This window comes from Bos mutus, chromosome 13, assembly GCF_027580195.1.
Source record: "Bos mutus isolate GX-2022 chromosome 13, NWIPB_WYAK_1.1, whole genome shotgun sequence".
Classification (NCBI taxonomy): Eukaryota; Metazoa; Chordata; class Mammalia; order Artiodactyla; family Bovidae; genus Bos; species Bos mutus.
In genome coordinates, this window is record NC_091629.1 from 36,932,270 (window position 1) to 36,957,002 (window position 24,733).

The window sequence follows — 24,733 nt, forward strand, 5'->3', positions numbered from 1 at the left end:
AATAGACTAGATTTAAAAAATAAGCCCATCAATATATCATTAAAAGAGAAATATCTGAAACATAGGGACATATAACGGTTGGGGAAAAAAAGGATAGATGAAAAAAGGGTATATGAGACAAATATAACCAAAAGTTGAGAGATTCTTTAAATAATATCAGATAGGGAATTCTTTGGCAGTCTAGTGGCTAGGACTCACTGTTTTCACTGCTGGGGGGCCCAGGTTCAACCCCTGGTTAGGGAACAAAGGTCCCATAAGCCACGAAGTGTGGCCACAAACATATAAATAGCATCAGATAAAACAGACTTTAAACAAAACTATTGTTAAGAATGAAGGATCAATGCTAATAAAAGGTTCAATTCAGAAGGAAGCTGTAAAATTTTAAAACTTGTTCACACTTAATAAAATAGTCAATATATATACATACACACATATATATTACTAATTATATATTAATCTTCCACATGAACTTTTAGCTTATCTTTGTAGGATAAAATTAATGAAACCCACAATGATAAGCTGAAAGTTCGTGTAGAAGATCATAATCTCATCACTCCGTTTTTAATAGGTCAAGCAGACCTATTTAATAAATAAAGACAGACCTGAACATCACAATGAACAACTGTGAAAAAACAGGCACATATAAAATGGTAGACCCAGTTAGACACACAATGAGGTTGTGAAATTAGTAACAAAAATAACTAGGAAAATATCAAACGTTTGGAAATCAAGAAACACATTTCTACTTTTGCTTCTTTTTAAGATCGAGCCATAGTAATGGCTAATCATGGTATTACCGCATGGTAATAAATCACCACATTACCTGCGGCCTGAAAACAAAACAACAGACAAAATACACAAAGCACCATTTTTAGAGACATCAGACAATAGAGAACAATGACTCCTGAAAGACGGGAAATAAACAAGGTGAGCCTGACAAATTCCTAGCGTACTGCTTTGAGAGTCTCCAGGCTTCAGCACTGGGATGGGACACTGAGGCAGAGCACAGCACACTCCTAGTGTTGAGGAGGCAGAACGAAGTGTCCAGGGAAACCAAGGGAGCTGGACTCCATAGGATGGAGTCTCACAAAAGAGAGAAGTGCATAGAAGGAGAAACTAGAAACGTGGGCATGGGTCCCCTTGGGCATGTGAGGAAACTAACCAATGCCAAAAGGAATAAAGGGAACACATGGTGTTCACATGGTGTTCACATGGTGATGAAAACAGCCCCTATTTCTAATAACGAGACTGAAAAAATTCACAATTCATGGGATATTGGATAGAGTTCTCAGGAAGGTATTACTTTAGTAGAGGGGAAAATTAGTCCCAGATTGAGTACTGCTGTGGACCCATCTAATAAATCATTAAAATAAGACTGAGAAAGATCAAACTGTTTCCAAGTAACTTAACTGCATCCGAGAATAAAGAAGATTTACAGGAATACAAAATTATCCACCACCGGCAAGGAAAAATTCACAGTGTCTGGCATCCAATCACAGATTATGAGCTAAGTCTAGATGCAAAAACAATACGGCTCAAAATGAGAATAATCAATCAATTGATACTGACATAGAATATATACAGATTTTAGAATTAACAGGGAAAGACATTAAAAGAGGTATTTTAATTGTATTTGGTATGTTGAAAAATTTAAGCAGAGATATGGAAGATATAAAAAGATATAGATCAAACTTGTAGAGATGAAAATTAAAATATTTGAGATAAACACTATGGAAGAACATTATAGATTAGTGGGCTTCAAGGCAGAGCAGTAAAAAATATCCAAAATGAAAAACAAGAAAAACATCCTCCCAAATGAAAGAATTATTGGTGAGCTACAGGACAACCCAAGAAATTTAATACTTGGACACCTGGAGTCCCCAAAGGAGGAGGGGCAAAAAAGATTTGAAGAAATAATAGTTAAAAAAACTTTCCAAATGTAGTGAAACTGTAAACTCCTAGATCCAAAAAGATTAATGAACTCCAAGTACAAGAAACATGAAGAAAACTACACCATAGCACATCATAGTCAAATTGCTAAAAATGAATAATAAAGAAAAAATTTTAAGGCAAAGATAAAAGAAATGTTATGTACACAGTAAGAAAGATAATGATGGTATCATATTTCTTATTGGGAATGCAAGAGAAAAGACAGGGGAGCAACATTTTAAAAATAATGATAATTACTACTACTACTACTGCCAACCTATAAATCTATACCCAGTGAAAATATCTTTCAAAAAATACATGAAATATTAAAGGATGCCATTCAGGCATAATAAAAATAATACCACATGGAAACCTCAAATCTATGGAAAAGAATGAAGAGCACTGGAAATAGTTACTACATGGCTGAACGTGTGTGTGTGTGTGTGTGTGTGTGTGTGTGTGAAGTCACTTCAGTCATGTCTAACTCTTTGCAGTTCTATGGACTGTAGCCTGCCAGGCTCCTCTGTTTATGGGATTTTCTAGGCAAGAGTACTGGAATGGGTTGCCATGCCCTCCTCCAGGGGATCTTCCCAACCCAGGGATTGAATCCAAGTCTCATGTCTCCTGCATTGGCAGGTGGGTTGTTTACCACTAGTGCCACTTTGGAAGCCCTGGGTAAATGTATATTTTCCATATAACTCAAATCTCTTTAAAACTAATTGACTTTGAAACTAGTATCAATGTACTTTGACTAGTATCAAAGTACTGTGGGTTATAGAACATATATAAAATAAAATTCAAGACAATAGTATGAAGTGGTATAATTGAAGATAGAGGGCAATAAGTTAAAGACATGTCCTAAATTAATATTAAAATAACAAAATAAATAATTTTGCTAATAAACCAACAAAGGAGACAATGTTGAATAATTTTTAAAACCTGAATAATCTAAAAGAGTAGAAAAAAGGGAAAAGAAAAAAAAGAGACAGAAAACACAGAAAGAAAATATGAAGGTGATAAGACTCAAACCTAATCATATCAATAATCACACTAAATGTAAATGATCTAAATGTACCAATTAAAAGGCAAAGATTATCAGATTAGACAAAAAGCAGAACTATATGCTGGCTATAAGAAGTGTATATTAAATATAAAGACACAAATAGATTAAAAGGATGGAAAAGATTTATCATGCTAATAGTAGTCAAAAGAAAACTTGAATGATGATATTACTATCAAAGTAGATTTTATGGATTCATAATAAAAGGGTCAATTAAACAAAAGGGCATAAAACAATCTTATATATCTATATACCTAATAACAGTTTTCAAATTATATGAAGCAAGACTGATAGAACCTCAAGGAAAAACAGACAAATCCAGAATATCAGTTGGTCATTCCAGTACCCTTTTCTCAATAACAGGAAAAAAAGGCAGAAAATCAGTCAGGATATAGACTCAAACAACACATCAACTAACTTAACCTGTTTGATAGTTATAGGTCACTCTATCTAAAACAATAAAATACACATTCTTCCCAAGTGCACACAAAACATTTACCAAAGTAGGCTACATTCTGGGCCATAAAATTAGTTTCAAAAGATTCAAAAGGATTAAAATTATACAAAGTGTATATTCTCTGACAATTGAATTAAATTAGAAACCAGCAATGGAATTATCCTAAGAGAATCCCCAAACTTTTGAAACTAAATAATACATGGGTTAAAAAAATTCAAAAGAGAAATTAGAAAATATTTTTAATTAAATGGAAATGAAAACATAATTTGTGGCATGATACTAAAGCAGTACTTAGGGAGAAATGTGTAGCACTAAAGGCTTATTTTAATCAGAAAAAAAGTATGTTTTAGACAGAAAAGTCATTCAAATAAATGACCTCAGCTTCCACTCCAGGAGACCAGAAAAAGGAGAGGAAATTAAGCCCAAAATAAGCAGAAGAACTAATAAATATGTAAATAGGAAATAGATAAACAATGTAGAAAATCAATGAAACCAAAAGGGTTCTTTTAGAAGGTCAGTAAAATGGATAAACCTGTAGCCTGAATGATTAGGAAAAAAGAGAGAAGACATAATTTGCCAATATCAGACATGGGAATGGTGACATCACTGCAGATTCTAAAGATATGGGATAGGGAATACTACAAATAATTTTATGTTGACAAATTCAACAACTTTAAAAAATGGACAAATTCCTTGAAAGATACAAATTACTAAAGTTCATTCTAGAAAAAATAGACAGCCTATTCTATTAGAGACATTAAAATTATAGTCAAAATACTTGCCACAAAGAAAAGTCCAGGCTCAGATGACTGCCAAACACTTAAGGAAGAAGTAATATCAATTATATACAAACTCTTCCAAAAAGTTGAAGAGTCAGAAATACCTCCCAACTAAATCTATAGGCCAGTATATCAGCATAAAAAGTGAAAGTGTTAGTCACTCAGTCACGTCTGACTCTTTGTAACTCCATAGACTGTAGCCTGCAAGGCTCCTCTGTCCATGGAATTCTCCAGGAAAGAATACTGGAGTGGGTAGCCATTTTCTTCTCCAAGGATCTTCCCAACCCAAGGATTGAACTCAAGTCTCTCACACTGAGGGCAGATTCTTCACCATCTGAGCCACTAGAGAAGCCCCATATATCAGCATACCTGTCTGGTTTTGATATTTCAGTATATCTGATATCTGATATATCAAAACCAGACAAAAAGTTATAAGAAAATTAGAAAATTGCCAGTGGCTTTTTTCATAGAACTAGAGCAAAAAATCTCAAAATTTGTATGGAGACACAAAAGATCCTGAATTGCCAAAGCAATTTTGAGAAAGAAAAACAGACTTGGAGGAATCAGGCTCCCTGACTTCAGACTAATAAAAAGTTACAGTCATCAAATCAGTATGGTATTGGAACAAAAATAGAAAAATAGATCAATGAAACAGGATAGAAAACCCAAAAATAAACCCATACACCTATGGTCAATTAATCTATGATGAAGAAGGCGAGACTACACAATGTTGGAGACAGTCTCTTCAACAAATGATGCTGGGAAAATTGGGCAGCTATATGCTAAAAAATGAAATTAGATCATTCTTTAACTCCATATACAAAAATAAGCTCAAAATGGATTAAAGACCTAAATTGTGAGACTGGATACTATAAAACTCCTAGAGGAAAACAAAGGCAGAACAGTCTCTGACATAAATTGCTGCAATATGTTTTTCAAACTGTCTCCCAGCATAATGAAAATAAGAACAAAAATAAGCAAATGGGACCTACTTAAACTCAAAAGCTTTTGCATAGCAAAGGAAACAATAAACAAAATGAAAAGACAACCCACAATTTGGGGAAAAATATTTGTAAATGATGTGACAGATAAGGGATTAGTCTCTAAAATTTAAAAATATCTCAAGACACTTAACAAGATCAAAACAAACAACCCATTCGAAAAATGCTGCTGCTGCTGCTAAGTCGCTTCAGTTGTGTCCGACCCCATGGACGGCAGCCCACCAGACTCCCCCGTCCCTGGGATTCTCCAGGCAAGAACACTGGAGTGGGTGGCCATTTCCTTCTCCAATGCATGAAAGTGAAAAGTGAAAGTGAAGTCATTCAGTCGTGTCCGACTCTTAGCAACCTCATGGACTGTAGCCCACCAGGCTCCTCCATCCATGGGATTTTCCAGGCAAGAGTACTGGAGTGGGGTGCCATTGCCTTCTCTGTGAAAAACAGACAGAAGACATAAATATACATTTCTCCAAAGAAGACATACAGATGGTCAAAAGGCACATGAAAAGATGTTTAATATCACTAATTATTAGGGAAATGCAAGTCAAAACTATTAATACAATGAGATGTCACCTCATATAACTAGAATGGTTATCATAAAAAAATCCATGAACATAAATGCTGGGGAGGGTGTGGAAAGAAGGGAACCTCCTATACTGTTGGTGGGAATGTAAATTGGTATAGCCACTATGGAGAACAGTATGGCGGTTCATTAAAAAACTAAAAATAGAGCTACCACATGACCCTGCAATCCCACTCCTGGGTATATATCCAGAGAAAAACAAGACCTAAAAGTATACATGCACCCCAGTGTTCACTGAACCACTGATTACAATAGCCAAGACATGGATGCAGCCTGAATGTCTATTGACAGAGGAATGGATAAAGAAGATGTGGTATGTATATACAATGGAATATTACTTGGCTAATAAAAAGAAAAAAATAATGCCATTTGCAGCAACATAGACAGTGTCATATGAGTGAAGTAAGACAGAGAAGGAGAAATATCATATGTTATCATTTATATGTGGACTCTAAAAAGAAATGATACAAATGAGTTTATTTACAAAACAGAAGCAGACTCACAGACTTAAAGAACAAACTTATGGTTGCTGGGAGGAGGGGTCAAGGATCAGGGGAAGGGATACTTAGGGAGTTTGGGATGGACATGTGCATACTGGTATATTCAAAACAGATAACCAACAAGGAACTGCTGTATAGCACATGGGACAATGTTACACGGCAGCCTGGATGGGAGGGCGTTTGGGAAGGATGGATACTTGTATATGAATGGCTGAGTCCCTTTGCTGTTCACCAGAAACTATCACAACATTGTTTGCTAATTGGCTATACCCCAATATAAAATTTTAAAAGGTTTTAAAAAGAAAAAAACAAAAAAGAAAATCAGAGACAACTATTCATCAGGAACATGCAAAGACTCTAAACAAAATTTTATTAAATCAACAATATAATGGCAACCCACTCCAGTATTCCTGCCTGGAGAATCCCAGGGATGGAGGAGGCTGGTAGGCTACAGTCCATGGGGTCACAAAGAGTTGGACATGACCGAGCGACTTCACTTCACTTCAATACACCATGACTAAGTGAGGCTCATCTTGGAAATGCAGGGTTGGTTTAACATCAGAAAACAAATTGATGTAATTCATCACATCAAACTAAAAAAACACACAAGATCATCTTAATAGATGTGGAGAAAGCCTCTGACAAAAGTCTAATATTGATTTCTGATAAAAAAAAACCAAACCTGTCAATAATGAAAGATAGTAGAGAACTTCCTCAATCTGACAAAGGCATCTATGAAAATCCTACAGCTATACACACACACAAACAGACAAAACATACATAAGGGCAAAAGACTGAGTACTTTTCACCTAAGATCAGGAGCAAGATAAATATCCATCTTTTCCCCTGCTACTATCAACACTGTACTGGAAGTTCTAACCAGTACAATCAGGCAAGAAAGAGAAATAAAAGACATCCAGATTGGAAATAAATAAATAAAAGTGTCTTTATTTGCAGATGACATGTTGTCTATAAAGATAATCTGTTGGACTCTTTAAAAAGCTACTAGAACTAATAAGTGGGTTTAGCAAGGCTGCAGACTACAGAATCAGTTACATAAAAATTCATATTTATGTGTACCATAAATAAACCATTGGAAATTGAAATTTAAGACAGCATTTACAATAGCATCAAAATAAACAAATAATAAGGGATAAACCTGAACAAGCAATGTGAAAGATCTGTACTCTAAAGACTATAAAATATTGATGAGAGAGATTGAGGAAAATGTTCAGGGGTTGGAAGACTCAATATTGTTAAGATGTCATTTTCTCCAAATTGGTTTTTAGATTCAAAGTAGTACCAATCAATAGCTCAATGGGATTTTTTTGTAGAAATTAACAAGTTGATGCCCAAATTCATATGGAAATGCAAAGGAAAAAGTTGCAATGAAGAAACAAAGTTGGAGGACTTATATTACCTTATTTCAAGAATTATTATAAAGTAACAGTAATCAAAACTGTGTAGAATTAGCATAAAAGCTAGAGTAAGGAATCAATGGAACAGAATAGAGTCCAGAAATAACTCCACATATAAATAATTGATTTTTTTACAAAGTTTAAAAGAAATAGTACTGGAATGAGTGAATATATATAGTAAAACAACAAAATGTCTTGATTCTATACCTCTCATATCTACAAAAATTAACTCAAAGTGGATCCTACACCTAAACAAAAATACCAAAGCTACAAAACTTATAGAAGAAGGGGGAACTTTTCTGTGACCTAGCTGAAGATTTTTAGCTATGACAACAAAAACACAATACACAGAGGGAAAAATGTATAAATTGGACCTTAACAAAATTAAAAACTTGTGTTCTTCAAAAACACTGTTAAGAGGGCTTCCCTGGTGGCTCAGTGGTAAAGAATCCATCTGCCAATGCAAGAGACATGGGCTCAATCCCTGATCCAGGAAGATCCCACATGCCATGGAGCAACGAAGCTAGTGCGCCACAACTACTGAGCCTGTGCTCTAGAGCCCAGAACCTCAACTACTGAGTCCACGTGCCGCAACTACTGAAGGCCACGCCCCCTAGAGCCCGTGCTCTGCAGCAAGAGAAGCCCGCGCAATGAGAAGCCCGCACACCCCAGCTAGAGAGGAACCCCTGCTTGCTGCAACTAGAGAAAAACCTGGGCAGTAACGAAGGCCCAGCACAGCCAAAAATTAATTCACTAATTAATTTTTTAAAAAACTGATAAGAATGAAAAGACTAGTTATGGATTGGGAAATTTTTTTAAATTAACTTCTCTTGGGCTGCTCTGAGTTTTCATTGCTGCGTATGGGCTTTCTCTAGTCGCGGCCAGCAGGGGCTACTCTCTAGTTGCAGTGTGTGGGCTTCTTGCCGCGGTGGCTTCCTGTTGCCGAACACGGGCTCTAGGATGCACCGGCTTCATTACTTGCAGCACACAGGCTCAGCAGCTGTGGTGCATGGGTTTAGATGCCCTGCAGCATGTGGAATCTTCCCAGACTAGGGATCGAACTCATGTTCCCTGCATTGGCAGGAGGATTCTTAACCACTGGACCACCGGGGAAGTCTGGGAAAAATTTTTTTGTAAAATATTTATCTAATTTTTTCCACAGTATATAAAGAACTCCCACTCAGTAATTAAAAAAATAACCCAAATACTTGACCAAAAAAAAAAAAAAATACGAATGGCAAATAAGCACATGGAAAGATGTTCAACATCATTAGTCATTGCTGCTGCTAAGTTGCTTCAGTCGTGTCCGACTCTGTGCAACCCCAAAGACAGCAGCCCAACAGGCTCCCCCGTCCCTGGGATTCTCCAGGCAAGAATACTGGAGTGGGTTGCCATTTCCTTCTCCAATGCTTGAAAGTGAAAAGTGAAAGTGAAGTCGCTCAGTCGTGTCTGACTCCTAGCGACCCCATGGAGTGCAGCCCACCAGGCTCCTCCATCCATGGGATTTTCCAGGCAAGAGTACTGGAGTGGGGTGCCATTGCCTTCTCCTTCATTAGTCATTAGGGATATGCAAATTAAAACCATAATGAGATATGACTATACATCTATTAGAATGGGTAACATTAAAAGAGAGATTATTCTTGTGCTGATGAGAACGAGCGGAATTACAACTCTCATACGCTGCTGGTGGGAAACATAACATGGTACCGCTACTTTGGAAAACATAGTTAGGCAACTATTTATGGCAAATGATCAGTATCTAGGATCTATAGGATCTGTAAAGAATTGTTAAAATCAATCATAATTCCTGGCGATTTCAGTGTTAAGCTAAATACATAACTCTTCCAATACATTCTTCTCTCTATTCCTTTTGTATCTCTCCTCCACTGACCTTGCCTCTACACTCCCCTGGCCACACATTACCAATAAACACAACTTCCAAATAATCCTACCTACAGGCAACCACTCCTTACCACCAGCTCCACCCCCTTCTAGTACCTCAACTCCAATCATTCTTTGGTCCCATCAGAACCTGTGCTCCATTCATCATCCTTTCTCTTCACTCTGCCATACTCCTCTCCCTTGTGAGCTTAAATTCCTTGTTCTGTTTTTGTAAATACCCTTTGCTTATACTTTTTACTCTCTTGCCCTCTCCTTTCATTGTATTCACACAGCAAACGTCTAACTCTGGCTATATGCAACCACTCACCTGTTCTGCACATGCACTCCTGTGGCTCAGCAGAGCTGGGGAAAATTGCTCACTTAATTTATGGCCACAGGACTTCCTTAGTGGTGCAGTGGATAGGAATCCAGCTGCCAATGCAGGGGACACGGGTTCGATCCCTGGTCTGGGGCGATTCCACATGCAAGGGAGCAACTAAACCTGGGCGCCGCAACTACTGAGCCCGTGTGCCACAACTGCTGAAGCCTGCAGGCTCTAGAGCCAGCAAGTCACAGCTACTGAGCTGCATGCAGCAACTACCAAAGCCCGTGGTCTACAACAGAAGCCACTGCAATGAGAAGCCTGTGCACCACGAGAGAGGAGACCCTGCTCTCCACAACTAGAGAAAGCCTGCATGCAGCAACGAAGACCCAGTGCAACCAAAAATAAATATAAATGAACAAACTAAAAAATTCATGACCATAGGGAATTCCCTGGTAATCCAGTGGTTAGGACTTGGTGTGCTGCTTGGGGAACTAAGATCCCACAAGCTATGTGGTGAGGCCCAAAGTGAATAAATTTTTTAAATAAATAAATAGATAAGTAAATTTATGAACATATCTCAGGTGGGCCCTTAGTGCCACTTGGCAATCACAGAACATGTCCATAGTCCCCTCACTCTCCTGGACAACTATTTCATGCCCTAGTGTCTCCCTCTCCATCCTCACCCTCAACTGTTGACCTTGTTTCTTATTTCACTGAGAAAACAAAGCAATCAGAAAAGGACGTCCGCAAGCTCCTGTGTTGGATATATCCATTTACCCACTTCCATGCCCAGATTCTCTGTCTTCCCGCTGTCTCCATGGATAACTGTCTGTGCTCCCAGGTAAAACCAGTCCTCCACCTATGCAGGAGACACCGTGCCCTTTGCTGTCCAGAGGACACTGCTGCAGCGATTCTCCCTTCTAACTCTTGCATCATAATTTTCCATTTCCTACTGGATTTTTGTCAGTAGCATCTGAACAAGCTACATTTTTTCTTAGCCTTACACTGTGCTCCTGCCACCACCCTATTTCTTTGATCCCTTTAGGGTGAAAGTCCAGAGTTCCTCTGGTCACTGTCCCTAGTGTCTCCTCTCATTCTCTCTTAGACATACTCCTATCAGAATTCTGCCCCTTTTGCCACCGAAATAGCTCCTGTTGAGGTGACCAATATCCCCACACTGCTAAATCTAATGGTTAATTCTTATTCTTTTTATCATCTCCATAAGCAGCACTTGATGCAGTTGACTATAGCCTTCTTTGGGGAAAATTTTTCTAGCTGGACTTCTGGGACTCTACCCCCCTGATTTGCCTCCTACTTTACTGCAGCTGCTTCTCAGGCTCCTTTGCTGGTTCTGCATCTCTAGACTACAGCAACAGGCATTCTCAAAATAGCTGGTATGAATATCAATTGGTATAATTGCTACTGAGGACAAATTGGCAATAACTATCAAAAGTACAAATGTACATCTCCTTTGACCCAGAAATTCTGCTTCTAGTAATATCCTTCATATAAATGCACACACATGCTAAGTGACACATGGACAAAGTAATTCACTACAGCATATTTTATCCCTGAAGAAGAATGAAAACAGCCAAAATGTCCAGCAATAGACACTAAAGAAATTACGGTCCATCCATACAATGGAATATTTTGCAGTAGCAAAAAAAAGAATGAGGAGACTGTCTGTGTCTGCATTTTCTTGCACAGGCTAGCTCAGGAAGGATACTCATGAAACTGGGGACAATGCTTGCTTATTTGGAGGGCAATGGATGAGTCAGAAGCAGAGGTGGAAGACTTTGCTGTCAACCCTTTTAAATTTGAATTTTAGTACACTGTGAATGATTTATCTATTAAAAGGAGAACACGGCAGGGTTTAGTTCCAATATGGAATGCGTTCTAAGATATTAATAAAAAAGGTAAGTATTAAATACAAAAGATTGTGTACAATATGCTATACATAGGTGTAGGGCAGACTTATTTTTCCTTAATTACTCTTCTGTGTTATCTTTTGAATTTTGTACCTTATATATATACATATTTCCTATTCAGAAAGAAAAATGCATTTTCATATGCATCACCTCTACAATCCTATGACTGAAACTCACCAACTATTTCCCTATTTTTCTAACAAAGGAAATGAACAGAGAAGTTAGAGGAGGCACCAGGACCAGAGCCCACTTTCCCTGCCACTCCCTGTTAGCTCCTCCAGCCGTGGCATCCTCTACCACCTCCCATCCCTGTCTTCTCTGGCTTCTTCCCTCAGGAAGCACAACTCTTAAGTCCAGCCTCAGAGAGTCTGCCACCAGGGGCTTCACTCAGGGGACCGTTTCTCTTGCTCAGAGCCACCAAAGGGTGGTGGGAGCCACTGTGCTCTGTGGCTGGTTCCAGCCTGCCCTGACTTTGCAAGCTGCCAGGCCCTCCTCCCCTGGCCTGTACCTGTCAATGATGACGGGGTCTGAGGGCGTCTCATTCCGGTTGCCACAGCTCTTCCGGTCACAGCATCGGCTGAAGGAAAGGTGAGGAGGGAGGGAAGGAAGAAAGAAGGAGAGGGAGATTACAGTGTGGGGTGTGTTTGTGTGCGCGTGTGCATGTGTGTGTGTATGTGTGGCTCTAGGGTGAGGACGCTGATGTCCTGTCTCTGAGTGTGGAATCCCTGGCCCAGAAGGGCTCACTCCCAGAACCCAGCCCTGGGGATAAGGTTGGCCAGGAAACCCTTGTCCCAAAGGCGTGCTGCTCCTTAAGATCCAGGAAAGGATAGAATGCTGACCATCTACTCTCTCTGTACCCTTTTTATACAAAGAGCTCCAATTGTAAGCATGTAACACATGAATTTTCACAAAATGAGCTCACCCATGTAACCAGACCAAGAAATACCATATGACCAGCATCCCAGAAGCCCCATCCTGGTCACTGCCCTTCCCAAGAGTAGCCACTGTTCCAACCAGATTTTTGAACTCTAGTTTCTTTTCCATGTGTGAGGAGTTGCCTAGGACGACCTTGTCCAACTGACACCTCCTGGGGAGCCCTTGCCTAGAAATGCCAAGCCCTGGGGTAATGGGGAAGGGGAACCAAGAGCTGTGCTCCTCCTTCCCCATCCTGCCTGCCCAGGGGGTTCCCTGAAGGTCACATAAGAGGCAGAAAAGTTTCCTCCTTCAGCTCTGGAGCTAATCCAGGAGGCCCAGGCCCTGCCCCCACCTCCCAGCGAGCCCTCTCCAGAGCTTTATTAGTTAAGCTTCCCAGTAGCAGCAGGAGGCCTTTCTTGCACAAACAGTCGGAGAAGCCACATAAACAGGCCAGGCTAATGGGGCCTCAAGGACCCTCTCCTCAGCCAGCACTGTGCCCAGGGACCTCACTCTTCATCACCTCCCCCTACCAGGCTTCCCTGGGGATCAGTGGGGAGGGGATTGGGCCAAGAGGCCAGTGCCAGCGCTCCAGCCCTTCTCACCTGCACATGATCTCATGAGTGAGCAGCACACGGCACATTTCGGGGTTCTTGTCCTGCCCTTCATAGATGATGGCCTGGGGAAGAAGAAGTGCACGAGCTTGGGGGGAAGGAGGCTCCTCTTGAGGCCAGGTGAGGGGCAGGTGGGCCCTCCTCCCAGAGAAGAGTATGCCCTCCAACTCTCTCTGGGGGCCCAGGAGTGCAAAGCAGGAGCTGGGAACCTAGCTTCCCAAATCGGGACGGCCATCAGAATGGGCAAGAATGGGGTGAGGTCTATGGATTCTGTCTGTCCACAGGCAGCACTTTCTGGAGCCAGTTCTGCCCTGGGGCAGGGAGGTCCACCGATCACCCTGACCAAGACCAGGCACATGCCCCAGCCTCCACGGTTTTCACAAGCATCGTCCCCCCAGGGTCTCCCGCCAGCTCCTCAGCCACGCTCCCCATCCGTCATCTCCGCAGGCCAGGTCAGCGGCTTCCTCTGGGACCGCTGGATCATTCCCCGACCCCTCAACCAGTCCCCAGCCTCTCCTTGGCCTTGAAGCAAGGAGTAAGCTTCCCAAACACACATTTGGCTTCCAACTTAAAACGTCTGGGCCTCTCAGCCATCCCTCATTTGTGGGTCTCTTTCTCTGTGGACAGTCTCCAACCTCTTCCACGCTTGTTGGCCATACAATCCCACTTTGCCACTTCCCAGTCTGCCTCCCAGACCATAGTGACCACAGGCATCCTAGAAACGCACAACTTTTTCCTCTACCCTGGGACTGGGTGGAGGCTGCTGGAAGCCTGTCTGTGTGGGAATGCCCAAGCCTCCACCTCCAGTTCAGGCCACTGATTTTCACATCTGAGACTCAGCCCTGTTCCTTACCAGGACACAGAGTTCTGAAAAGCCTAAGGCTGCACAGTGCATGAGGGCTGACTCAGATTTCAGTTGCCCAGAGCTCCTCTGGCTGGCCCCAAGCCTCCTCCTTTCATCTTTTCAAAGCAGCAAGTGCTGAGGGCCAGTGTTGGAAGCTCTGGGGCCCCACCCAGTGCTGGACCAAGGCACCCATCCCTGTGTTAGCTGCTAAGGTCTTTCTCTTGAGAACTGCTCTCAGCAGATAGGAGCTGCTTCCCCTGAAAATGCCTGGAAGGTTACACACTTCCTTGGGAGTGGTCCCCAGCCAGTAACTAACCAATACAGGGGACAGAATCTTGGCCTCCTTGCCTCAAGGGGCAACAACTCGGTGACATTCCTACTCTAGCCTGAGGATCAGGCTGAAGCTAGACTCCAGCTGACACCACATCCTTGCTGAGCGTCCCCTGCTCTGTCTTGCTTCTCCCTGGTCCCCTCCTGAGATCTCCTCTCCTCTTCCTCAATAAACCCACCTGAATCTCCATCTAGGCTGAATTTCTAGATAACAGGACCCAAGAGCAAAGTCTTTGTGAAAATGTCTTTTTCTTGTCTAGAGGACAAAAGCCACACATCCTCCTCCTGTGGACTGTGGGGAGCTAGATTGGTGAGGATGAAGCGCATGGGGGATACGGAAGCAGGGACAAGGATGCTTGTTCCGATCTCAGGGGAGATGGTGGCTGGCTCACCTGCTTGGACATGGAGTCAATGAGACGCACGTAGAGATCCTGTTCTGTCCGAAGACCTGAGGGTGGGAAGGCGGAGAGGTTTGTTATTTAGGGAGCTCCTGTGGCTTCTGACGACTAAACATACTCCACACCCTTCCCAGCTGGAGTACGGTGGGGTACTGTGTCACATGGTGCTGTGGTACCCCATGGGTGGTGGGCTTCACTCACCGTTGTTATATACCAGCCGGAGGCGGTAATGGATTCCGTTGTTTGTCTTTTCAGCCCCAGGCTCCTGCAGGGACAAGATAGGGAGGATGCTCGGTGCTCCCAGGGATCCTCCAGTCACTCCCCTCCCCCTCCACTCCCCACCCAACCTTCCTCCCTTTCCTCTCCCATCCGTTCACCACCCCCTTCTCCACTCCTCCACGGCCTATCCGTCATCTGTTCCAGTGGGAAGGGGTTCCCTGAAACCACCCCCCCCACCTCCCCACCCTCTTCCTTCCCGGTGAGCCCACAAGCCTCTCACTCGGTCCTTCTCCACAAAGTCGATGAAGGCTGTGCGCTCCACCTCCACCGGCTGCCCCTGCCGGTCATACATGGCCAGCACGAAGTGGAAGAAGTTGGATTTCCTGAGGTTGGAAGGGGGCTGCTTCTCAAAGTGTGCTCGTGCCAGGCCCACACCACTGTGGGGAGGAAAGCTGCTGGAAACCACCGGAAGTGAGTGCCCTTCAGAAAGACACCTATCACCTCTGACCAGGACTCGGCTCTGACATGTCAAGAGTTACACTGGACGGGCCCATGCCACCCTTGACAGGGCCATCTCAGTTTCAGACAGAGGTCTCCCAGTGCTGAGATCACCGAACCTGCTCCCGTGGGGATAAGTGGCACATCGGAGGGTATCCCTGGCAGACTCCTTCCTAGACTTTTCTCTGGACCCTACATTTTGGAAGCTGGTCCCTAAAACCAAATGAACACATGTTACTGACCTGAGAAACACATCTTACTGACCTGAGGCTCCTGTGACTGCCCTTTAGGGCCTCAAGGGGCAGCTGGGTGGTTTGGGAATGAATATCTCACTGTACCCAGTTCATAGCTGTGTGCACGAGCCTATGGCATTGCCTGGGAGATGATGAAGTCCGTCAGATACTCAGAGACACTGAACTGGCTCAGGGCACTAGACTGCCCAGCCTGGACTCTGGGCTATGGCTAAAGATGGAAAAGTCCTCCTCAGGTGTAGGGGAACCTGCCTCCACACTTTAAGGATACCACTGGCTCCTTTGGGCAGAAGCATCTTGTGATCTGGTCTTGCTTTCTCCTGGCTCATCAGAAACCAGCCCCAGAAACAAAGCCAGGGTTGGAGCACAAGTAGGAGAACCAAGGCCCTATTTACCAAATATTTCCTGAGCCCCGGTGATGTATTAAGCACTGGCCACATGGCACCATGTGGGGCCAGACTGAAACACCTGGAAGGGGAGAGAAGACAGATTCACAGAGCTTACTTAACACGAGACACAGTGGTGAGTCCCCCCTAAGAGATGTGCCTACATAAAAAACAATAAAACTAAAGGAAGAAAAAATTAATTCTGTGTGAGATGAAGGGAAGACTTCACAGAGATGGTTGCATTCCCTCTGGTCTTTGAGGAATGAATAGGAGCTCGACAAGGGCCGGAGGCACAAGGGCAGAACTAATAGCATAAGAAATGGCTGTAGGTGTGAGTGTCACTGGATCACAGGTTTCAAAGTGTGAAGTGAGGAGAGAAAAGGTTTGTATTGAAAGTGCCAGACTATGTAGGCATACAAAAACCAGGCCATGGAGTGTAGACTTTCTTCTCTGGGTCAAGATCTTCCAAAATGTTTTCTTTAGCTCTCTCATGGCTCCAGATCTTCGTTCTATGAAGGAGTGCTATAGCCATAACTGCTGGGACATGCGGCTTCATGGAGTACTCATGAGTGTGTGGGGCGTCCTTGGGGCACCCTCCAGGAAGGGACTGTCTTTGACTCGCTCAGGCCAGTGGTCCCCACGTGTGGCAACCAGCCTCCAAGCTGGTTCCCATGACCCCTGCCTCCTGGAGCTCAGGTCCTTGCACAGTCCCTGCTACACACTGTCAGGATTGGTCTCTATGGCCAATAGAATCTGGCACAAGTGAGAACATATGATTTCCAAGGTTAGGTCATACAAGATACATGGCTCCTGCCCTAAACAATCAGTGACTTGGGCAAAGCTGGCTGTCATGTTGTGAGGATACTCAAGCAGTCCTCCGGAAGGTCCACATGGAGAAGAACCGAACCCTCCTGCCAACAGCCGGCACTAACTGATCAGCTGGGCGAGATCCACCAGCCCTCGGCCAGCCTTCAGATGACTGAAGCCTCATAAGAAACCCTGAGCCAGAACTACCCAGCTACACTGCTCCCTGCTTTCTAACTTTAAGAAACTGTGTGAGATAATGAATGTTGTTTTATGTCACCGAGTTTGGGAATAACTTTTTTTTTTTTTTAACGTGGCAATAGATTACCAACATACCATGCCTACTTGACTACGGAGCATTTTGGTGGAGGCATGTGGTTTGGGAGACATGACTAAAGGCCTCCAAGAGGTTCTGAAGTCAGGCAGGGCTTAGAAGATGCTGCAGGCAGGGAGTACCGAGGGTGCTGATAGCAATAGGCCACTGCAGGGATGCAGAGGTGAGGATGGTGGAACTGCTTTGAGAGCCATTTAGACCAGAGTCCGTCCTGGACATGCCATGTGACGGCCTCTGCCATACTCAACAGTGCTTACTATTTTTCTTCATATAATTGTAAATCAACTTATCCTTACTTGGCTTCATGCAAAGCTATAATATCTGAAATGTCATGGCCTTGAGAAGCTTGTTGTATTTTTACTTATATGCTGCTAAGTCACTTCAGTCGTGTCCGACTCTTGTGACCCCGTAGACGGCAGCCCACCAGGCTCCCCCATCCCTGGGATTCTCCAGGCAAGAACACTGGAGTGGGTTGCCATTGCCTTCTCCAATGCATGAAAGTGAAAAGTGAAAGTGAAGTCGCTCAGTAGTGCCCGACTCTTAGCGACCCCATGGACTACAGCCTACCAGGCTCCTCCATCCATGGGATTTTCCAGGCAAGAGTACTGGAGTGGGGTGCCATTGCCTTCTCCGTTTTACTTATATAGATTACAGTAAATATATAACCAATAGAATGAAAATTGTTCCTCCTCCTGAAAGCCTGCTTGGGAGCCTCAGTGGTCCATATGAAATGCTGATTTTGGAGGCAAAAGTGACAGGTCTTGCTTGGGGGATGTGGTTTGGGAAACATGACTAAAGGCCACCAGGAGGCTCTGAAGTCAGGCAGGACTTAGAAGATGCTGCAGGCAGGGAAGGCCCAGCATACGGACGTGAGAGGCTAGTCAAGATGAGGGGGGCCACCAATACCTTCTCTTCCCCACCAAAAGTTATTTCTACATGTTCTTTCCTCCAGGATCATCCTCCTCCCTCCTCCAGGGTCCCTCCCTTCTCCTCTGCCTCAGGCTTTATGTCCAGGCCTTGACTGTCCTGTTTTCCACTTGCCAGGAGGCAGAGAAGCCTGAAGAACTTCGATCGCAGCAGGTCCCTGATTACTGTTAATGAATATACTAAAGGTGGCAGTAACCCTGACTCCTTCCTCTGCCCCCTCTCCCACCCAGGACCAGCTTCAAGAGAGGTTCCAGGACCACCTAGGGGGACATAAGGCCAGAAGGGGGTGGACTGTGAAGCCATCCCAGATCACTCTACCCTTTATTTCATCATCTGGCCCAGAAAAGGTGCTGGAAGGTTCTCAGACAGTAAAAAGAAGGGGCAGAGAAAGAAAGAGGTCTTACAATAACAGGGGTGGAGGCTGAGCAAGAACACAATCCCATGTCTACACAACATACCCTATCTACACAGCTACTCCTGCAGTTCCCAGGCCAAGAGTCAATCATTGATGCTAAGCTTCCTCTCCCATCCATCCCTCTTGGCAAATACCAGTCAGTCCTGGGTCCCGGCTGCCTGCTGGCTCCTGCCAAGCTCCTAAGGACCAGAGCTGGGAAGTCTGCCCTAAGCCCCAAGCCAAGCTTGCTTCACAGGGCCTGCCCTCTCAGCAGGAGGGGATTCCCAGGGAGAGAGGTTGGGGGGACTCAAGAGGGAAGGGAGCAGGTACCCCTGCCTGGGGTCTGTATCCATTGAGGGGCTGCACTGACCTACCCCACTGTGGGATCAGGCTCAATCCCACTTCCCTTGAGGTAGCCTAGCATCACCCTCCATGCTCCACCTCACTTAGTGGAGGCACTAAGGCACACACACAGTCACACACATCCAGGCAAAGCAATGGGACAAGGTGGATAGCTTACAGTTCTGGGACAGGGATTACTATCACGAATGGCAGCAGAAAAATATGCGTGACCCCAGCAGACCAAGAGAGGACGGCAGAATGGGCAAGACCCCTGCTTGCACGCCCAGGACTGCTCCTGGTCTGCAAATGTCTCCAGTTTACTCTGTTCATACCCCTGCAGGACAAGTGAGACCAAGGTGAAATAGAAAGGGCTTTGGTTTAAAGAAATCCTTGTGGGACTTTCCCGGTGTTCCAGTGGTAAAGCATCTGCCTGTAAATGCAGGGAACATGGGTTCAGTCCTTGGTCCAGGAAGATCCCACATGCCATGGAGCAACTCAGCCTGTGCGTCACAACTACTAAGCCCATGTGCTGCAACTATGGAAGTCCGTGCACTCTAGAGTCTGTGCTCCGCAACGAGAGAAGCCATCGCAAAGAGAAGCCTGAGCACTGCAACTGAGAGGAGTCCCCGCTTGTCGCAAATAGAGAAAGCCCATGAGCAGCAACAAAGATATAGAGCAGGTAAAAAACAAACAAATAAATGCAATTTTTTTTTAAAAAAAAGTAAGGAAGCCTATGTGTCATCCCTTAAAAAACAAACAACAGAAATATCCTCACATTTCCTATGAACACAGAGAATGACCTGAGGATTAGCACAGCGGCTAAGTACAGGATGCAGGTCAGTCTAGACTGTGCCTTCCTTCTCCTGGTTCCCCCAGGCAGCTGCACTGCCTCCCTGCCCATGCAGCAGATGACCAATCAGCATCCCTGAGCAGAGCTGCAAGCCCCAAAGGAAGACGGAGGGAGGGGGAGACTGTTGTTCTTCTCCCCTTGGGAGGAGCTGATGCTCTTGTTACAAGCAAACAAACCAAGATTAAAGAATGGAAAGAAAGAAATATAGACATACGCTCAAATAACTCAGATGATAGACCCAGGGCATGGAGAGGTCTGAGAGGCCTGCTGGGGCCCCTTGGAAGCAGACGTGTGCTCCTACACTAGCTTAGAGGCAGGGATGTGAATGAAGGCCAAGGTCCCTGATTCTGTGGTCTCCAAAGTGGGATTGCCCAAGACCCTCACTGGAGTGTGGGGAGAAACTGAAAGGGTGTCTACTGATAGGAGTCTGTTCTCTAGAAGAAAGAAGTGAGGCAGGAGAGCCTGGGAGGTCTGGAGAGGCAAGTGTTTTATCTGGGTTTCCCCAGAAGCAGAACCTGAGACAAAGATTCCAGTGCAAATACTTTATGCGGAAACCCTGGTGGGGGTGGGGAGTGACCAGAGAAGGAAAGGCAGTCCTATTGGGTGCATCAGCCAGGAGGTACCACTGTGGGCAGCTGCAGCTCAGTCCCCAGGGAGCCCTGGAAACAAGCCTAGAACTTGTGCTTCAGCTACCCCGTCAGAGGGCTGGGCATGGAAGTTGAGGTTTTTATCCACCAATGCCATCAGTCACTGGCTGAGGGCCTCTGGGGTGTCATTTCTCAGTGGGATTGGCCTGGTGTGCAGGTGTGCAGAGCAGACTCTGGTGGTCTAAGAAAGTCTTAGGAGGCAAATGCTGGCAGAGGAAGCAGACCCTTTCCTAAGGGTCCCTAGGGGACATGGGTGGGGTAGCAATTCCCAGCCACCCAAGGGCCTGCGGTGTGACGGAAGCCAGCAGAGCTCCACCTGAGTGCAGCCTGGCAGATGCCTCACCTGGTTTGTGAGCTGCTGGAGCCTATAATTCAGAAACGTCTCATTCACTTAGCATGATTAGTGTACAGAGCATGCTGTATGTGCGCCTTTTCTGGATAAATGCGGCTGAGTGACGAAAACAGCCGCATTAACCACTTTTGTAGGATTCCAAAATGATTTACGCATCTCCTTGCTTTCTTAAGAGCTCCCCTTGTGGCTCAGCTGGTAAAGAAGCCACCTGCAGTGCAGGAGACCTGGGTTCAATCCCTGGGTTGGAAATATGCCCTGGAGAAGGGAAAGGTTACCCACTCCTATATTCTGGCCTAGAGAATTCCATGGACTGTATAGTCCATGGGGTCGCAAAGAGTCAAACACAACTGAGTCACTTTCATTTGCTTTCTTAAAAAGATTGTTTTCAACCAAATATTCAAAACACTTTCCTATCAATCCCAGAGTGTGCTGAGGTGGTGAGTTCTTTGCTCCTGTACTAGAGAGCTGGGATATGGGAGGAGAAAGTGCTCATTTTCATATATCCACCAGGGCCAAGTCATCCCCTTCCTATTTCCTGTTCTGAAATAGCCCCCAAATTAAAGGAGACTGTGACAGAAAAGTTCAGGAACACAGCTGTTTTTTGGCTGGAGGACATCCAAGCACGGGTGTGTGTGGGCTTCCTTAGTACTTCCCTGGGAATCCAGGTTAAAGGTGACACCGAGAGCAACCTGATCTTTCCAGCCTGAGTCACTCAGGTAACCCGTGCTTCGGAGTACAGGGGGATGCAAACCTGGGGGCTGCAGAGTTGTCTGGTTGCTATTGCTTGGGCACCCAGGGGTCCCTGGAGATGCTCCTTTTCGAGGTGAAACAGGATGCCCCAGGGCCCTTCTCATAGCAGCTGGACCTTGCCAAAGCTGTCTAGGACAGATGATACTTCCTTCACAGTCAGTCTCTGCTCTCAACTCAGAAGGCAGTTCATATGCCTTTACAGCCTTGATTACATGCTAATTATTCAGTTCAGTTGCTCAGTCCTGTCCAACTCTTTATGACCCCATGAACTGCAACACGCCAGACCTCCCTGTCCATCACCAACTCCTGGAACTTGCTCAAACTCATGTCCATTGAGTCAGTGAGGCCATCCAACCATTTCATCCTCTGTCGTCTCCTCCTGCCTTCAATCTGTCCCAGAATCAGGGTCTTTTCCAATGAGTTGATTCTTCACATCAGGTGGCCAAATTATTGGAGTTTCAGCTTCAGCACCAGTCCTTCCAATGAATATTCAGGGTTGATTTTGTTTAGGATTGACTGATTTGATCTTCTTGCAGTCCAAGGGACTCTCAAGAGTCTTCTCCAACACCACAGTTCAAAAGCATCAATTCTTCCACACTCAGCCTTCTTTGTAGTCCAACTCTCACATTTGTACATGACTATTGGAAAAACCATAGCTTTGAGTAGATGGACCTTTGTTGGCAAAGTAATGTCTCTGCTTTTTAATATGCTGTCTAGGTTGGTCATAGGTTTTCTTCCAAGGAGCAAGGGTCTTTTAATTTCATGGTTGTAGTCACCATCTGCAGTATTTTGGAGCCCAAGAAAATAAAGTCTGTCACTGTTTCCATTGTTTCCCCATCTATTTACCATGAAGTGATGGGACCAGATGCCATGATCTTCATTTTTTGAATGTTGAGTTTTAAGCCAGCTTTTTATTAGCAGGAGCATTTTAAAACAAACATCCAAACCCCACAGACAGTGGCTGAGAATGAAGCTCTGGCCTTTCCCCAGAGGCACCCTCAGGCCTTCCGTCTCCCCACCTACCCATCCTCTACCAAATCCTAACTCTTGCCTGCCTTGGCAGCCCAAAGTTCTGAGCAGTGCCTTGGCTTGGGCCTGATCCATCTTGGAATCTGGGATGCTGGGTGATGGAGAGAAGTCCTGAGGTCATTAGCAGGGAAGGGAGGCTCCTTTTTAATCCCCCTCCACCCAAGAGGCGGAAGGAGTAAAACTGTATATCTTCTGCATCTCATCCTTTGTCTCAGCTTCCCTAAGGTCTCTGCTAAATCCAGCTCTTCTTTCCCCCGTCTTAGCATGACTACATAAGTCTCCCTTTCCTCTCCTCTGGAGCCTCTCTTCCTCCAAGCATTTCACAGGCCCCAGCTCTCCCTGCAGGCGTCCCTTGGGTCCCTGTGACTGCTGATAATCATCAGGCTGGGCCTGGCATTCCTGGCCTCAGCCAAGATCTATTGGCCTAGCCCTGCCCTGAGCCTAGGACAGTACAGGCAGAAGGAGGACCCGGTGCCTAGAGGCAGCTGCCCAGGACCTGTGTCTAGAAGGGCCAGGTAGAGATGATGCTTTGGGGCTGCTTCATATCCCCTACTCCCACTATCCCAGAGGGCCTCTGCTTATCTGCCCCAGGAAATTCTCTCAGCCCCAAGGCCCCTGGACTGGGGAGGAGAGTTGGGAACAAAACTCACTAGCTAGCTCTCCCATGCTTCCTCTTGCTCTTGCTTCTACCTAAAGACAGTCCACCCTGCTTCTCTCTGCCCACCCCCTCGCCACCCACCCACAGGCCTGCCTGCCAGGTCCCAGGCTGAGGAATGGCTATTAATTATTAAAGCAAACAAAAGCATTTCCTAGCAGGGAGGCTAGCCTGCAGCTACTTACAGGAAAGGCAGCCCCAGTTGGCTTCCCTTTCAGGGCGCTGCTGGTGTTCTGGGACCAGCTCACGGGGGAGGGCTAGCCTTGGTCCTCCAGGAGTCTACCCAGGCTGGGAGTCATATCAGGAGAGGAGAACTGAATTGCTTCTGTGCTGGGCACCCCAGCAGGAGCTTGTGGAGTCCAGAGAAGGTGGGCTAGGGCTGGGGTATGGGTCTCTGAGATAAAGTCCTGTTGGACCAGGGGATGGATGGTCATGGCAACAGCCAGGGATTCTTGGGCAGAGTTCCCCACTGGGAAGACCCTGCCAGCCCAATGCTCCAGCCTTCCCTATCACCTCCAGGGTATGGTACACAGCCTCTCTTTTCTCCTACCTCTCTTTCACCCAGAACTTTCCTTCCTGTTGGCAGATCTTCCCTTACTGATCTTAGCAGGCTCTGGGCCTTCTCCTCCTTCTGAAAAACCTTGGTGCTGCAAAGCTGGGCAGCAGTAGCTGTTCCAGTGCCTGGTTCCTGCGATCAGGTGGACCATCAATGTGAACAGGGGAGTCTAACCAAAACAGACTTGGTAACCTTCTAACACACACTCCTGCTTCCTTTAGCAGATACTCGTTACCCCACTGACTGCTCAAGCCTGGTGCCGAGGACCACCATCCAGGCCCTAAAGGAAGGTGTAGGCTGGCTGGGCAAGGAAGTCCAGGACAGCAGGGCATAGCTGACTTTGGCCTGTGACAAGCATCCTTAGACAGTACCCAGAACTACTCCCCTTGGCTGAGTGAGAGAGCACAGAGAGAGCAGGTGCTAGGGGGAGGGTCCCAGAGGTTGTAAAATGTTATCCAGTGTGTGAATGGGTCCTGGGAGGAAAGGAACTGTTTCAGGAGACATTGTTGAATGCCGAGTGTCACACAGAGGCTGAGAGGAAGCTTGGGATCAAATCGGACTGTGACGGGCCTTGAATGCTCAGTGTCTGGGAGGAATTGGGGAGGCGGGGGGCGGTCACTGAAGTTTTTAATTGGGGAGGGACACGATCAGAGAAAAGTTCTTTGGAAATCTTCTTTGGCCCCCTGTGTGGCAGATGCTTTGAGGGGCGGGGGCGTGTGGTGAGAGGCTAGGGCAGTGGACTGGCAGGCTGAAGTGATACACTGGGTAGGTTAACTTCAGGCC

The 24,733-nt window shown here is 45.2% G+C and overlaps 1 protein-coding gene across 9 annotated transcripts in view; it reads right to left on the minus strand.

The window, feature by feature from the left end:
- EBF4 (EBF family member 4) overlaps positions 1–24,733 on the minus strand; it is a 59,674-nt gene that overhangs the window by 29,557 nt on the left and 5,384 nt on the right. For 6 of the 9 annotated variants that reach the window (XR_011466522.1, XR_011466523.1, XM_070381332.1 and 3 more), the window contains exons 3-7: positions 15,456–15,627; positions 15,158–15,221; positions 14,951–15,006; positions 13,376–13,449; positions 12,367–12,435 (exon numbers count right to left, since the gene is read on the minus strand). Coding sequence is in view for 6 of the 9 variants with exons in the window: in XM_070381332.1 (XP_070237433.1) it covers positions 12,367–12,435; positions 13,376–13,449; positions 14,951–15,006; positions 15,158–15,221; positions 15,456–15,627 (435 nt within the window). In the remaining 3 variants the exon portion in view is untranslated. The remainder of the gene's footprint in view (positions 1–12,366; positions 12,436–13,375; positions 13,450–14,950; positions 15,007–15,157; positions 15,222–15,455; positions 15,628–24,733) is intronic. The other 3 variants (XR_011466524.1, XM_070381328.1, XM_070381331.1) reach the window with 1 other exon arrangement.